This window comes from Paroedura picta, chromosome 2 (assembly GCF_049243985.1).
Source record: "Paroedura picta isolate Pp20150507F chromosome 2, Ppicta_v3.0, whole genome shotgun sequence".
NCBI lineage: Eukaryota > Metazoa > Chordata > Lepidosauria > Squamata > Gekkonidae > Paroedura > Paroedura picta.
The window spans coordinates 114,345,039-114,363,185 of NC_135370.1; the positions used below are offsets into that span (position 1 = coordinate 114,345,039).

At 40.7% G+C, this 18,147-nt stretch overlaps 1 protein-coding gene across 3 annotated transcripts in view; it reads right to left on the reverse strand.

Annotated features, from left to right (window-relative positions):
• Nucleotides 1-18,147, reverse strand: part of PAMR1 (peptidase domain containing associated with muscle regeneration 1) — a 96,848-nt gene that overhangs the window by 49,984 nt on the left and 28,717 nt on the right. For all 3 annotated transcript variants that reach the window (XM_077322173.1, XM_077322172.1, XM_077322171.1), the window contains 3 exons: nt 17,306-17,420; nt 9,213-9,430; nt 3,429-3,536 (listed from right to left, as the gene is read on the reverse strand). In XM_077322173.1, the coding sequence (XP_077178288.1) occupies nt 3,429-3,536; nt 9,213-9,430; nt 17,306-17,420 (441 nt within the window). The remainder of the gene's footprint in view (nt 1-3,428; nt 3,537-9,212; nt 9,431-17,305; nt 17,421-18,147) is intronic.

Below are 18,147 nucleotides of genomic sequence, written 5' to 3' on the forward strand. Positions count from 1 at the left end.
TTAGCGCGAGCTACAGGAGAGCAACCAGCAGGCAACCAGCAGAGGAAATTTATGGAGGCTAAAACACATTAAAGGCGCCTGCCTCATCCTGCCCTCACACCTGCCTCCCTCTCCTATGTTCCTGGGGATGGGGATTTCTTTTTTAAAAGGTCTAACATTTTGGAGCAAACAATAGGCAGACAACCATGCAGGCTATGCCAGAAATAATGCCCCCCAAAGTTGTAACACAAAGCATGCCTCTCTAAATTCTCTTCCCCTAAACCAGGAACAAAATTAATTTTTTTAAGTTATATGCATAGGCATTTAAACGGAGAACTATGAATAAAAAATATTAGCAGGCATAGCGGGAACTTTAAAATATGGAGAAAGGGGATAGGCTGCCTGGATTGATTGACAAGCGGAAGAGAGTTGTGTGTAAAGCACATTGCTCTCTTCCGCCATTTCCACTATTTTTTCTGACGTGCAGAAACGCCCTAAGAAATGAAGGTAGAATGAAAGATACTTTTGCAATGTTTTCCCCTCCAAACACATTTACAAAGGGAATGTACAGTGCCAGGAGTGTCCATAGGGGAGCATGGCTAGCCCAAGAACTTGCCTCACTCTAGGCTGGCTGACACAAAGACCCCACCCACAAATCAGCCTGAGAGTGGCTGGCTGGCATCTTGAACCACCAACCAGCTGAGAAGGTTCAAAATTTCCTGCTAATGCAGCAGGAGAAAGTGAGCGCAAATAGCTTCAGATCCAGGAAGTAATGCCACTTCTGGGCACCACTCCAGGAATCTCTTAAATGTTTACAGAAAAGAGCACAGTGATTAGGCCATTCCTACAGAGTTGCCAAAAATGGCATCACTTCTGGGTTTTGATATTATCCCCCCCACACACACATACACACAAACTTTCCCCCATCACACTGGTGAGCCCCAAACTGGCCAGTGAGCTGCTGGCCATCCAGCTGGGCAGAGCAGTGGTTTTGTGGCTGGAGGGACCTCTGGTCTCCCACACACACACACACATCCTCTAGCATCCTAGGTAATAACCTTGAGGTGCCTAGTAACTGTGCCATCTTACGGGGTCACTCTGTTCTGGTTGGAGTGCAACTAATCTTTTCTTTGCCTGCAGATTTTCCCTGTATCTTCCTGCCTGCCCACATATGTCTTCCCTGCATACATTGCCTCTCTCTCTCTCTCTCTCTCTCTCTCTCTCTCTCTCTTTTTCTTTTTGCTTTCCCATTTGCCAAGTCCTTAAACTTCATTGGAACAGACTGTTCCATCGATACTAGGGATGACAGCCTCTAGGTGGCACCCAGGGATCCCCTGGAATTACAGCTCATCTCCAGAGATCAGTTCCCATGGAGAATGCTGTTTTGGAGGCAGAACTCTTTAGAATTTTACCCAACTGAGGCTCTTATCCTCCTTGGGCTTGACCTCAAAATCTCCAGGAGTTCCAAACCTCTATATGGCAATCCTACCCCCACCTCACTCCTTTTCTGATAGCTGCCATGGCAACACTAATTGACACAAACTGTAGATTTTTAACCCAAGATTCTCAGTGCAAGGGGAAGCAAAACATTCCAGAGATTATGAGGAACTTTTGTTATAAGGAAAGACTAAAGGTTTTAAAGAAAAGATTGCTTAGGATGATATGATATGCCATTATGCACAGTCTGGAGAATGTGGATAGAGACGACTGTTCTTCCTCTCTTTTCATAGGAATGCCCCAATCAATTCAAGATGGACAAAATAAAACAATTCTTTACCCAACATATAACTGTTAGAACTCACTATTATAGGAAAGCTTGTAAAGAAGATAAGACAAATTCATGGAGGACTAGCTTGTCAACTATTATTCTCGTCTAAAGCCATACAAAGCTAAAATTCCCAGAACAATTTAGGGAATCCATACTAATAAAACCTATTATATTTGTAGGGTAGATTTATAATAACTTTTCAGGATGGGGATCCCCTGGAAAGAATGCTGGTCACACTTAAAATTACTCTGAAATTTCCATTTCACAAAAAGAGGAAAAGCAAGCCTACTATTTTGTTTTTTTTCATATAGTACACTAAGAACACTGGATCTTTCGGACAAATGGTATAACTGTATCGTTTTGTGAGGAAAATGCATTAAAATTAGTCTGGGTCAAGAACAAGGTTGTTCATAAATGCTCAGAAAATTTTCTCAATTTCTTTGGTCGCGAAACTGCTTCTCACTAGCAGGGTATGACTAATGAAAAGTTATACCCATTTTCCTTCAGGTAGGATCGTTTATGAACATGCCATTCAGATAACCTGTTAGATTCATTTTTAAGAATTAAAGCATCAATTATTTCCAGTTCTTCATTCTGCTGTATGAAACAACGTATGTTGTCACTTCTTTTCCAAAGTGCATTCCAGGAAAACATTAAGTTTTGATAGCTTTTTCAGTGTTACCCTACAGCCAGTTTGAACAAAGACTTTGTCATAATGTTCTACACTAAGATCTCTGGTATTTAGATTGGATTTTCTCCTGCCTTCCAATCTTCCAGTATTATAGACAGACAGGATAAAGTATATATTAAAAATATTCATTTGAATAAGCCATGGGGCATTCTTACATTTCATTTTTTGAAATCTCATTTAGTTCTATGGTTTTTTAATGCATGAAAAGTTTGAAAATCATGCTTCATATCTATACCCTTTCCCATTCTTCCAATCTGTGGATTTGAGTTTAGGATACCCACTGCCACATAATTAAAGATGCAGTCATGTGGGTTTTCTCCATATGGGAGGGAAGTACCAAAGAGGAAAGGGATTGATTGGTGGGCCAGCAAATGAACAGAATGTGAACATAAAGGAGAGGGCATGAGTGAATGTGATGGTGGGGTGGATGTATGCAGATCTTTTATACCTAACAAGTCCAACGATTATTAAAGCAGCTGAGTGTTAACTTGAGCAAGAAGTGATTTAAATTATCTTATTCTGGAGCATGCTACATAGGTTTTATCAGAAAAGTAAACGTAAACATGCTGAGTTCACTGTCTTGCAAATTGATTGCCAATCATTGGGCCCTCAGTTGCCTATCATATACCCAGAGCCAATGGTGTCAAATGTGCAGAGTCAATCACTAGTTAATGATAAATTGCACATCAGTCTGATTTAAATTGCCTTAGAGCATTTGCTAATATATGTGAAAAGTACAAAGGAAGGTACAAGGACAGAGGAAATGACATAACAAGTGAATATGGCAAGTTACACAACCGTCTGTATTTTTGGACAAACCACATATTCCCCAGCATCTCTCAAAGTCCTGTGATTGTAAAAACAATGATGATACAATTATTCTCTTTCATCAGCCTAAGTATTCTACTCAACAAAAACAATAACTAAGTTAATGGAAACAGAAGTTCTTAACAAACTTATTTACATTCATAGGAATAGAGATGTACTTACAGCTTTCACAGCGGTTCCCCGTATAGCCAGCCAGACAAGCACACCTGTAACCCCCAGCTTTATCTAGGACACAGGTTCCATCATGAAAACATGGAGATGAAGAGCAAGCTGGAAAAATAAATGCATGGGGGACTTCTCAGTTTCTGCCACATGATATCACCATCCTTTTATCTTTGTACATCCATCTTCCCAAATGAAACGTAAAAATAAATTATGCATTTCCAATTTACTCTTTGGTAAAATATAACATGGGGCAGTATAAGTAAAAATATCACTTGTAAAAATCTGTTTTCCTAGTCCGCTGGCCCATCAAGTTTTTCTGGAACATTTATTCAGACAATGATTGGTGATAGGTGCTGAATAATTTAACTCTCTTAAATATCTCATTCCCCAACAGACATCCTTCCTTTTATATGATCTGAGAGATATATGCTATCTGGTCCTCAAGGTGCCCATGTAAATTAAGATTGTGTGATACCACCTGTGAATTGCCTGTTATTTTTAGGAGAACAGACACAAAACAGCAGGGACGGAACCTAGGAGAATATGCCCTGAACAATCACAGAGCTGTAATTCAGTAGAACCTAGAGTAGAGAGAAGCAAGTAATGTCCACAGCCTACATCAGGTTCAAGAGAACTTTTCATCTGGCCCTCAGCTTATTCAACAATTTAGTTCCCTCCTATCTACAGCTCTACTGGTAAGTGCCATTTAAGAGCCACTAAGACCAGCAGACCGGCAAAGAGGGTTTCCACCCTCTTTTTAGGGCTATGTAGGCTATTGGTGAGGGGAACAGTAAGGGCCATCAGCCAAGATGAATCCCTCAACAGAGACTCAGCTGTGTCCCTCAGGTTGAACTGTTTGCCCATGTCTGACCTAGACAGGTTTAAGAATTATAAAATGCCAGTGAAGATCTGGGTTCATGCTGAACTATCTTAATGAAATCCAGCAACAGAAGTATCATAACAAAAAAGAAAAAACAAAACTGTTCAATGGTACAGTTCTTCATACCACTACTTCTTTTCACTCTGCCTATTCAACTTCAAAAACTTCTGTATCCTGGTCTGAAATAAAGGCACTGAGATATAAATCCTAGGGACCTCAGTAGCGCTTACTAATATATATGGTTAAAATCATCTCCCTAAAAGCATCAGCCTTTGGACAAAGCAATAAGGGCTTAAATCTGTTCTTAACAAATAAACACAGTGGATCAGCCAAGTTAGCTCTGTTCAACGTGTTCCACTGCTCTCAGCTACCCTTCCAGCCTTTTGAATGAAGAAGCATTTCACACTGCCATCTCTGGTGAAAACGGTGCTACCAGAGCTCTCCATCCCACTGCTGGTCAAGTTCCCACCCTCTTCATTTCCCATGCAAATCACATTTTTCCTTATAAACACTGTCAGTGGCCAGGCTAATGTTTTGCAAAAGGGAGAGTTTTTAAAAAGCTTTTCATTTCAGCTGCACAGGACAGACTCACAATAAGGGACACAATAAAGCCTCCTTATAAAACCGTAAGCCCTCCACATCCTACTCTGCATAGATTATCAGAGTAGCAACCACCCAATCTTTAAATAATTACAGCTAAAAATGGGGCGGAAAGAAAAGCAGACAGCAGTGCTGGAATACTAAATGGATCCCGCTGAGCAGAGGAAACAAGATCTATTCATCGTACCCAGTATGGACCACGTTAGTCCCATGAATGTGGGAGGCCTTGCTGCAACATACCCCACACCAAGTTCACTTTCAGGGAGCTGACTTTGGTTTTTTGTTTTTAAATGGGGCCTTAATTGAACACAGTGTTGCTTCTAGCTGCTCTTGTGATGGCACTGTTTGTACTGGATTCAGTGACAAGAAACCAAGCAGTTCAACTAGTTAAGTCAGACCTGATGGAACATATGCAGGACAGAGAGGTGGGAATGAGGCAGTAGAATGCTGAGGTGATAGAACAGCCTGAGCCACTTGAACATGCAGGGGGAGGATCATGGAAGATCACTTTTGGAATGTTGCCATGTGTTAAAAATGCCTAGCAAACAGACAAGTCGGGGAAGGGATGGAATCTTTCTCCCTGCAGTGATAGGCTTCTATTTGCAGGGAGACTCTTTCAAGAGGATTAGAATCCACTACCTACAGTCTGAAGTGGTGCAGTCCATTCTACCATTTCAAGATTTTGGCTTTTCCTTTGAAAAGGCCCATCCTTGAAGGCATTGTCTCTCAACCTGAGTTTCCCTCCATCACTATAAGAGAAAGCACTTTGAAACCATGCCCCTTAATGTAGAAAGAAGTTTAAGATGCAAACCACAATGTGGAAAGCAGCATGCAGCTCTGGACTTCAGGCCATATAATCTGTAGCAGGGTTGATCATTTTTCTCCAAAACATTTTCTGCAATTGCAATATGTGGATTAGGCATGTGTGATTTGGTTCGGATAATCCAAAAGGTTCACAAATCAATGTTGATTTGGACACTTTTTGGACTAATCCAGTCCAAACTGATCTTCCCCCAAAGTTAAACCACCCCATTCAGCTTTGGCCAACTCACCAAACTATGATTCGAGCGCAATTTGGCCATGTGGAGATCAGGCAGTTTAAAGGGACCAAAATTTTCCCTTTCAGTCTATTCCATGGTCGGGGGGGGGGAGGGGTTTGAGGTATAGGAACCAAATTTGCAGTGTAGCTGCAGGAGCCTCTCCTAAAAAGACACCCAAAGAGGGTGCCCCCATTTGACCTCCATTGTTTCCTAAGGTAAGACAAGAACAGAGGATCTTTATTTTATTTTGAGGAGAGGCTCCCGCAACTACACTACGCATTTGGTGCCTCTACCTCAAACCCCCACCCCTCCAGACCACAGAATAGATGGAAAGGAAAAAATTCCTATTGACTTTAATGGCACCATTGACTTTAATGGGGCCAAATCACTTTCAGAGTTGGCTGAATTAATTCTGCCAAATCCAAGCCAGGGAAGGATGCTTTGGTTCAGACCAAATCAATCTGGGCCAAATCCAAAATGATCCAATCCTTTTTGTGTGTGCATGCCTGGTGTGGATATGCCTCCATGTATCATATCATACCGTAAGTCGAAAAAGGACCCTTGGGTAGCCTCACATAGATATATTTTTTATTCCTAGAGAGAGACAAGATCCCACATATTTAAAACAAATTCCCTCCTTTGTTTCTTAGAACTAAAATTCAAGCTGTCAAGAAAAGTCCAGTCCTTGATCCTATCTACAAAGAAGCATGGCATTTGGAAAGGATATGATGAAATCTTATAACTCAGTAATTATCTGCATAAATATTCCAGTGAGAATCATACATGGGGAATCTAAAATGAATGTGTTATGACTAGCAGGGATATTTCCTCCCCTGAATCATATAGAGGAAACCAGCATGCTGTTTCTTTTTAAAATATTTATAATTATACATCTTTTATTCTTATTTTGAAAACCTGTGTAGAAACTGTGCATCAATACCAGTCTTGGTGGCCTTGAGAAGTACATCTTATATACGCATAAGATGCCGGCGATAATGTGCGTGGGGTGTGTGTGTGTGACTTTAGAGGGTTTGAAAGTATTTGAGATCAATAGTTATGGTTGCAACTATTTGGACAGTCTCTTTCCACACACATTATTGTCCTAAGCACACTGGATACATTCTAGCACAGAGCTAGATATGTTTAAATATCTTTGATTTCAATAAACTTAAAGTGCAATGTATGAAATGTGTTGGATTAGATTGTGCCCTTTAATAGGAAATAATTCCTTATGCAATAATTCCTTATGCAAAAAAGTCACCCCTGAGAACCTGGGGACACCCCTCCCCCAATGAAACAGCTTGGCATCTGCAGAAAGAAAGGGAGCATCAAGGGCAATTGCCCAGTAGAGGAGGTTCTGAGAGCTTGAGTGCCTCTGGCAAAGAAGAGTTGGGCACAGATTCACCACATCTCCTCACCTTGTTGGAGACTACCTGTGCCATAAAGTACAGTGCTCAGTAGGCTCACCCAACCCTCAGCAGTTGCTTTTGAGAGAATGCAGGGGACTATTGTGGGAAAAGAAAGTCAGGAAAGTCATTCCATGAACACTTTTATCTAACCTATTTTAGTGAAGTAACAGCAGAAAATAGCCAACTTATATGCAAATATGGGACTAATCCTAAACAAGTCTACTCAGGAGTAAGTCTCATTTCATCCATTGTTTTAGGATTGCAGCTTCTGCCTCAGACTATAGCCTCATTGACATGAATTGCCAGAGTGACAAACTTCTTTAGGTTAAGAGAAAAATATGTTTTCTAAATTTGTATTTGGATCTCCAGGGCTTAAGAGAAAACAGAGAGAAAACACATGGGGAATTAAGGCCAAATAGAGCTACAGAGTAATAAGAAGGACATGGAGTAATCATAAGGACTAAAAAGAAATTTATGGCAAAAATACCAGTTTTTAATCACTGGAAGCCCACCTTGACACCTTCTGACATCCATGAGTTCAGACAATGTCCAGATGTTATTTCTGTTTAACCTTAAGGGCCAGATGTCTGCTGTTTAGATACACACAAATTATTTAATTTTCAGGATTCCAGTGGATCAGATTCCAGTATGGATATTTGAAAGACCGTTTGGGGGTTTAGAAAGGTACTTTGTATTACAACAAAGAAGAAACATAAATGAGATTATGGTATTTTCCATATAGACAGAATTTTGTGATTTCTCTGTTACTCGTGCAGCTGCAGATAAAGTGTAGCAACAACAGGGCCTTCAAATAGCAGAGTTCAATCTCCACTTTTGCTCCAGTCCCCTAGAAGTAGCCACCCGCTCCCTGGGCCAACAGGGGCTTTTTGCATTAAAAAAAAATCAGCACAAGAATACTGTTATATAAATATATCATTGTACTGTTAGGTGTAGAAGTTTCTCCGAACAGCTTTCTTTTTTTTTAATTCTAAGTCTCTAGCCTTTCTCTTGTGGAGATATAAGGAACATTTTGCCACAAGAGAAAGTGCTACAGACTTGACTTTCATTAAATGAAAGCTGGGAAATCAGAGAAATTGCCATGCCACTTTGGTACAAAACTGCTGATACAAAGATGTGCTAGTGCTGATTTTTTTAAAAGCCTCCCAGGTGCAGGGGGAAATGACTGCCACGTGGGCCAGATAATCAAATTTTCCCATGTACTCAGCAGACCTCCAGGCTTTACTGTACCCTTTCCCAGAACTTTGCAGCCAATCAGGTTAGAGAAATCCTCTGGAGAAGACTCTGGAGGTGCACATGTACATTACAATGCTGGGGGAAGGGATGATAGAAAAAAAAAACCAACTTCCCCAAAGCACCCAAAGCACTGAACTTCTGGTGAATAACCCATGTGGAAGACCCTTTGAAGAGAAAATATGAGACTCCATAAATACTGATGCAACCTCTTTCATAACTTTGTATTCTAAACATCTGGAACGTAACACAGAAGAAACCTGGCTGGTGTGAGGATAAAAGGAAAAATGGTTTCAAGCATGACAAACAAGTTAAGATATTGTAATGGCTAAGAGGTGTTGTCAAAGCAATTTGCACTGCAAGTCTAAGCAGGGTCACTCTAAGTCCACTGACAACAGCTCTGCTTAGCACTGCCCTGCAACTTTCCTGCATTTTCACTCAAATTGTGAGGTAGTTACAATGGCCTTGTAGCTTCCCTATGCCTGCCTTTATTTTTCTTAACCGTTGACACTACAGAAACAAAAAGTAGTTCAGAAAAATACCAAAATCTTATATCAGAATAAGATAGAGGTATAAGGAGAAAACATGCTTATTCTTTTACCTGTAATTTCTTCAAAGATGGCATGAAACCCATCAAAGTTTTTTGACCCATCTGAATGGAAAAGAATGTGGAGTGAGGGCCCTGTGCTTCGAATTGGAGGAGGCCTGTCATTCCCACAGAAACGCTTAATCATCCTATTATCGACACTGTCCCCATCTCGGATCTCCACATAATCATACTGGCACATATAGTCAAACTCCAGGCTCAGCATGGCAAACCTTTGGTAAAAAAAAATAAAAAATGTCAAGTTTAGGTGAAACACTAGCAAATTCACGAGTAGATAAATTTTCGGTGGCTATAGTAAAATCACATAATCTTGGTAGCAAATCTTAGGCTTCCATTTTAGTGCACAATGGCTCACTGGTTGACTTTTGTCATGGAAACAGTAATTAAGAAGATGACAAGTAAGTATACCAATATAAAGGGCCTCCTCCATTGCAAATCAGACAGCTCACACTGCCTATCCCAAACAAAGATCATTGAAGAGTCCACAACTCTTCGTCCATCCTATTGATGTAGGAATCATTCTGGTAACACTCCTGAGACCTTAGGCAAGGGTAGGCTTTTAGCATCTTGATATCCACTTGACTGTGGATTCAGAGATCTATTTCTGGGACCTGGGCTGATTCTGCACTTACTTTGTTTTTCCGTTATGGGTCCTATTGAATTCAGATCAATTTGCATTCGGGTCTTCTTCTCCCCCCCCCCCCCAAACTGAAACAGAAAGTGTTCTGCACTCGATTGGGAAAGCTCAGAGTGGGGAGGGGAGCCAAGCGTAGCAGGAGTCTCTTTCTTTTCTTGAATGGGGGGGGCAATAGGAGAGAGGACTGGAGACAGCAAAGGAGAGGGAAATAACAAGAGGCAAATCTCTGCTGAGAGAGGTTAGGGCTTCTGGAGCGCAGTCAGTATAAGATTAGCCTTGCAACTGGGAACCAGGAAGTCTTTGAATGGAAGTCTTTTTCCCTGGCCAATCAGGGAAGACTACTTTGCTACATCAGCCTTGGAGGCACAAAGCAGGAAGTTAATTCACAAAAAGCAGAGATCTGCACATTTACATATGCCAATTTTTCAAATATCGAGGGTTATATCCACTTCTGGATATCATGGGGGAAAGGTAGGATCACACCGGATCAATCATGCATGTTGCAGAGGGAAAATTTAAAGTGCCCAAAATCAAAGTGGAAATCAAATTCAGTGTATATGGCAGGGATTTATTTGGATTGGGAGTGGGTAAAAAGCCCTGTGCAGACTACACCCTGAAGTCTCTGGGGTCCGTTATCATGCTAGTTTGAGCAGTTTTTTTTTATAATTTTAGATTTTTTTTGGTCTTTTATACTTATAAAGGTAAAGGTATCCCCTGTGCAAGCACTGGGTCATGTCTGACCCTTGGGGTGACGCCCTCTAGCATTTTCATGGCAGACTCAATACTGGGTGGTTTGCCAGTTCCTTCCCCAGTCATTACTGTTTACCCCCCCCCCCCGGCAAGCTGGTACTCATTTTACCGACCTCAGAAGGATGGAAGGCTGAGTCAACCTTGAGCCGGCTGCTGGGATTGAACTCCCAGCCTCCTGGGCAGAGCTTTCAGACAACATTTCTGCTGCCTTACCACTCTGCACCACAAGAGGCTCTGTTTATCCCTGTAGGCTTTGTTTTTCCCATATGATAAAAGTATACTTTTAAAAGGATTTTCTTCTTAAGAGTAAAGGAATTCTGGGCCTAGGCAGGCCTGTCTTGTAGTTCCAGACCCCAAGCTGCTGTGTTCTGTCCAACCTTCTTCATTCTTTTTAGGAGTCTGAGGGCTGAGAAGCTCACCAGCCAGTGAGAGTCCTGCTTCTTCAATTTTCCTGGATCTTTGGACACGTAGCTTTGAAACTGCACCAGTGTGCTGAGATAAAACTAGAAGGGCAGAAGGGTGGTAGAGTGGCAATTCATGGTTTAATATTTAGATTGGCTAATGCACATTAAGTTTGTTGTCATGTTTTCAACTGCTGTTTCAAGAATATTTACAAGGTTTAATGGTTTGTGTTTTATCTTTCAATTATTTAGGATGCTCTCTACTGGTTTAAAACTGATTAAGAATTATACTTTATTTACTCATTAGATTTAGAATTATACTTTATTTATTCATGCTTTAACATTCCCTATTTATCTGCTTATATTATTTTGTGTAAGCCTCTGCATCTTACTGATGGTTTTCTATCCATGCCTTTTTCATATGTATTTCTGCATGCATGCATCTGATTCAGTTTCTGTTTGCAATCAGTTTTACAGTATATTATGCAGGAATGCCTACCAATAAACCACTTAATTCTTATCAGTAACACTTTGGAGTCTGCATCTTCCTACTGATAGTCACATACGCATGGGGCAATAACCTGTAAAAAAGAGAGGCCTCCTGTTTAAGGGGACAGATTTAACAGTGGACTGTGTGGCATCATATCCCTGCTCAGCTTCCTCCCCTCCCTAAAAACTCCTCCCTCCCCAGGATCCATCCCCAAATCTCTAGGAATTTTCCAACTCAGACTTGACAACCCTGGTTAGCAGAGATGTAGTTACATAATTTAGACCTGGACATGTTTGTTCTATTCTAGGATGTGTATCCTGCCTGAAAATGTTTTACTAGCTTTGTGGAATCACTTTCATTATTCATGAGAACCTCTCAAGTGTTGCCCCTGAGAAAGAATTTGCAAACAATGCGTAGAACCATCTTTCACACCCTCCCTTCAAACTTTTGCTAGTCAAACTAAAATCCCCCAAGTATATTAGCTGAGAAGGAATACTCAAAATCATTTCAAATTTTGTTTTGTCAGTGGTAACACTAGTTTGATCTGGTTATCAAAATGCTTAGATATTACTTAATTTGTAGTGGCTTTCTTCCTGACATGTGGAAGAAACAGTCCCTCTCCTAAAACCAATCATTTGTGTCAATAAAACTGATTTTCACCACTGGAAATTCTCCTGTGTGAAATTAATGACAGTGATACATAGAAAAAGTAAGATGATAACTTCTGTGTAGCCAAGTTGTGTTGATGTAAGAGGTTTCAGCTTTTCCACATAGCTTTTTACCAAGTGCCTGAACATGTCCCATCCCTCTTTCTTTACATCCCCTGAGTATAATTTACTATGGTGGCATGATTTATAATAAATCTTCCATAACTGCCTATAAAACTACATTAAGCCCTAGACCAGTGATTTCTAATGCTTTTATAGTAGCAACACAGCCTATTGTTTTTTGTTTGATATGACATCCATTTAAAAATGCAACATCCTTCTACCCCAAAATAGAGTAAATTAAATTTGAAAGTATGGTTTGAATCTAGACTAGTTTTTCCATAGGCAAAAGGACATCTGCTTTCCCATTATATGATTTTCTGCTCCCCACCCCCTCCCCATGGCAGGCTGAAATGCCACCACCACCCATCATGTTCCATCTGCCACAGGAGAGGGGAAATGGGAAGATAATGCATCATGGGCAGAAAATCCTTGCACCAACAGAATGCAAGTCTGGATCCAACCCTCTATGTAGCATAAAACCAAACATTTTCTTTAATTAGGACCAATAACTCTCACATTATATTGCATTTGTAGCTGCATATGCCAGTGTAATAAATGTTGCTCTTTGTATGGAACTTCCCAGTCTTCCCATTCCCACTGCTGTCTGGCACTCTGATTCTAGCCAATCCATTTACAGATTTAAAAACAAAGCACCAAATAGTGGTATCTATCGGTCTGTCTATGAGATAACTGAAGAAAAGAAGAAGAGCAGGTTTTCATATCCTGCTTTTCTCCCCCTAATGGAGTCTGAAAATGGCTTTCCCTTCCTCTACCCACGATATGTGGGGCTGAAAGAATTTTGAGAGAACTGTGGCTGGCCCAAGCTTACTCAGCAGGCTTCATGTGGAGGAGGAGGAGGAGGGAATCAAACCCACTTCTCCCTTAAAGGCTTCCACTCTGAACCACTACACCATGCTGACTCTCAGCTGGCCAACTCACTAGGGACTACTGCAGAACTAGGCTTAGGAATTCCTTCTCCATCTAGTTCTCCAAATTCTCCCAAAAGGATTTATTATTCAGGATTGGAGGGAAAAATATTTATAAAGTTCAGGTGGTAAGAAAAACTAATTTGGTTGAAATAGATATATTTTTGCATATATTTTCCCCGTACTTGTATCAATATACATCTTGGGAAACAGCTGATTATTTTAAACCTATGGCTGTCTGGAGCTAGAAGACCTACCCCTGCACACACACCAAAGCCTCAGAGATTATCCCAATTACACATGTTTTCTTGGGAGGGAGGCTGGATTGCTAGAACCAAGCTGCAGTACCACTGCATATGTGAATGGCAAGGGATGATGCAATTTGGACTGCAGTTTGGACAATTGGACAGTTCTGCAGGCATATCAAAACTCTGTTCAATTATATATAAATTCAAATTATCTTGCAAACAACTCATCAGAAAGAAACAACAGAGGTAATGCTGTTCCCAACTAATTTTGGTTTTTTAAACCTTTTTTTACCATGAGAAGCTACTGAATGGCTAGAAGCATTTTATCATTTGCTAGAAGCATCAGGGCTGGTGGGGCTATCCCCCTAAGTTCCTTCATGGTAATTCCAAATTCCAAAGGCATACTGGCAAGACTTCTGTTTTTTCATGCCTTTCACAAGACCTTCCTGTAATACTGGTGCAGCCTTCAGGACAATCCCCAAGAGGCTGGTTTACACATGATGCCAGCATCCTTGGGTTCACAAATGGGTGTTGTTACCTTGTTCAATGGTAACCAAATAGAATCTGTTCTTCCCTCCATGAGCTTTCAAGGGCTACAGAAACCAAAGATGGTCATCACAGTCACATTTCACAGCCACAAAAGGAATAGAGAGTTCAGATAAGGAGGCAGACTCCATGGGAACCTCCAAGTTTCTTTTCTCCTGTAGACTCCCCCCCCCCCTTCTCTTATGAAATATGAATGGTGTCTGTAAATGTATGGAGAGAAATACGACTGTGCTCACAGCATAAGCTTCTACTTTGGTTTCCAAAGCTGATAAAATATTGATGAAAAGCAAAGAACTTTGAATGTGTCACCCTGCTAGGCTTCCTGGTATAGTTCTGAGAATCCTGAAAAGATATTTATTAAAGAAATATATACCCCACTTTTCTGCATAGAGCCGTTGACTACTTACAAACTGAAACAAATTAAAACAGATTAAACACAGCAGCAAAACTGACTGATGAGTTTCAAGGTGTGCTTAAAGCAGTATCTATAATTTTTAAAAAGTAAAAACCAAGCCTGTCTTACTAAAAGCTAAAGAAAATAAAACAATCCTTGCTTTGCACATAAGATAATAAAGTAGAAACATGAATATGACTCAGGTGAGCATTTTACAGTTGGGGTGCCATTTATCAAATATGACTGTCTTTAGTAACTACCCACTAATTTCAGATAATGGCATACACCAAAGAAGAACCTCAAAAGAGGATCTTGGTTCATGGGCAAGTCCATGAAGGAGAAAGTGGCCTTTCACACAAATGGTACCCACTGTGCAATGAAGCTAGTGTCTTCAGTTACTGAAGGCTAGCTATTGAGTAAGAGGTCAGCACAGCAACACACTGTCGATCCCAGCAGCCGGCTCAAGGTTGACTCAGCCTTCCATCCTTCCGAGGTTGGTAAAATGAGTACCCAGCTTGCTGGGGGGTAAACGGTCATGACTGGGGAAGGCACTGGCAAACCACCCCGTATTGAGTCTGCCATGAAAACGCTGGAGGGCGTCACCCCAAGGGTCAGACATGACCCAGTGCTTGCACAGGGGATACCTTTACCTTTTTAATTTATTGCACTTTGTCTTCAGCTGAGGAACCTATAATTTAAGTGTGAAATCCTAGTAAAGTAGCATAATTAGCATTTGTATAATGGAGCAATATCATGCAAACATTTTATAAATGTATGGATGGGGGGACATGTTGATGGGAAGGGACTGATAAGAACTGTGCAAATGGGCATCTCATCTGAAAAGAATTATTTTGGAGAAGGAAATAAAGAATATAATTTTAAAAGAGAAATGAACACACCAGACAGGTGCAATATAATCTGGCCAAAAGTACCCAAATCAGCCTTGATTTGAACATGAATCGGTCTGATTGACATTTCCCAATAAGTTTAAAAGGCTGGATCAACCTTGCTTGAATTGCTGAATTCAGCGTGATTTGGCAATTTGAGCAATCAGCTGTTTAAACTTTAAAGGGTGGGAAGTTCCTTTTTTTGTCTTTCCCTGACTCTGGGGCGTAAAGGAACCAAACTTGCAGTGTGGCTGCAGGAGACTCTTCTCAAAAGAACCCTCAGCTTGCAAAAAGACTGGACAATCCAACCTCCATTATTTCCAATAGCGAGAACAAGCCAGATAATTTTTCTCTCATCATCGGAAATAATGGAAGGAAATACTTGTTCCTCTTGACCACTGACTTCTAAAACCTAAGTAGAGAGTGACATTGAGAATCACAGAACAAATAACATGGAATTAGGTGGTGGCAAGAAGGAGCTGCTCTCTTTCCTTAGAAGCCTCCTAGTTATTGAGAAGCACTTAGACATACAGAAATCTAGATTGGATTCCATGTATTGATTAATGTGAAGGAATATTTCTGCCAAGGAGCCCTCTGGTTCTTGACTTTCTTAAGTAGCAATAAAGGCATTTCTCGTGGGGATGGTGCTGCAGGCCAACAGTTTAGGCTACAGTTACACTGCAGGTTTGACATGGATACTGAGGGTGAGTCACGTATGTGCCAAGACTGTCTCTGTGATGAGAAAAACAGACACTTCTAGGTGAAAAAAGAGCAGTTAAAGCATTGCCAATAGATTCAGACTAGTTTGTGGCTTGTTGTAGCCACCAACACACTGGAAGACAAACATGCTTAAATATATATATATGAACTAGGAAACAACTAAGTGAATTTGCAGTAATTATAGCAACAAATCTAGCCAGGAAAGATATGACCCTCCCCCCCCCCCAAAAAAAAACAACAACCATGGTACATTTCCATTTTTATTGGATGGCTATACTCCTTCTGAACCTGTGTCTGTTGAATACTATCTTCTCTTGTGATACATTGATCTCACCGTCTAGTAAATGGAAAATGAAACATGTAAATGGATTTGTGGTATCCAAAGTCCCAGTAATTAAGAAGGGTTGACCTTCAAAACAGGCTAATGCCTACATTCATTCTCTTTGATATAACTTTCTTTGGTGAGCTTGCAGGTGAATGGAGATTATCGTCAGGAGTCTCTTCTTTGGGTATACATACAGTTGATCCAGCCCTTTCTCTTGTTATTTTATAACACTTTGACGATAATAAGTCAGCCAAGCTGAAGAGCTGTGCCCCTACAAATCAAGAACCTATTCTCTAGATCATATAGACTAGAGGGTGTAGTGGGTTATATGGGTTGAGGATAACACAGCGGTCAAATATAACCAAACACAGACATTGATTTAGTTTGTAAGTGTGACCTTCCACTCTAGTCTGATGGCTGACATTGTTGCCAGAGCTGAGAGGTGTGTTATATTTAGGGTTACAATGCTAGTTCTTTCAGCATCTCAGATGTCAAGACAATAACTGAAAGCTATCTTGTAAATTCATTCTGCAACAGGAGAGAAAGTAGAGGGAAAACAAATTTAGGAAAGAAGGAAGGACTGGGACAGCATTGGGATGTTAATGAAAATGTCTGGACACAAGAAAAAAGATGGTAACATTGGGGAATGAAAATGGAATGTTCGGGCAATCTAGAAAATGCCACAGAATAGTGGTGAAAAGGGAGTGGAGATGACTGAATCTAGCTCCTTTCTTTAGTTCTTAAACAGCTGATGAGTGGGAATTCAGACTTTAATACAGCTACGCACACGCATTTACTTCTGGCTATTTCCAAGACATGGGTTTTGAATGTTTTAATATGCTACAAAAAGATAACTTTTAGATTTAGTATATATGCAGATGAATGTTAAGGATAACAAGGAAGTCCTTTGTACCAAGGAAGGAACTTATTTACATGCAATGTGACATGCAAGAAAAGAAAAATTTAATCTACTAAAGTGCCTTTTCCACCAACCTTAACTCAACAACATAGCCCGGCTTGGCATGTATTGTCCATTCACAGTGAGCATTCAGGGGATAGCTCTCCAACAAGATTTGTCCCTTTGATGCCTGGAGAACATGCCCGCATCCTGAAAGAGGAAAGGGGGAGGGGGAAAAGCAGTGCATTAGGACCCATAAGGAAATATACTCAGCTATAGCATTTACAGAGCAAAGTATAAAACACCAGTTAGCCACGTAGGACATTCTACCAAATGCTTGATATATTTCCTGCTTTGTTGCTTGCTTGAGACTGAAAAATATGGCAGCCATGGGAAGGGGCCTTGAGAATATCAAGCACCCTGTCCATGGCTAGTGGGCACTGCAATGAGTCAGAAGTTGTACTTCTGGTATTGCCTATTACTCAGATCACCATTTTAGCCCTTGTTGGCAAGTTTTTTACACAACTTTCATTTATTTCAGTGAGGGTTGAGCAAAAGACCCTTGAGAAGCATGGTAGTCCATTGAGAAGAAGGGGCATTAGGATTTGCCATCTCAGCCAGGGCTGGGTGCACATATTATACTGCGCTTATACTGAATCAATTCTCCAACACTGGTACACCTTAGAATACAAGGACCTGGGTATGTGGGAAAGCAATCAGAGTCTTGTAATAGACCCAGGTTCAAAGTACTTCCCCACCCCCACCCCCTTTGAAACTCACTGAGTGATCTTAGGGCATTCACATCCTTTCTCAGCATAACCCACCTCACATGGCTGTTGTAAGCTTAAAATGGAGATCAAGAGAATCTAATTATACCGCCAGGTGCTCCTTGGAGAAAGACAAAGACAAACATGCAATAAAAACAGCAGCAACACAG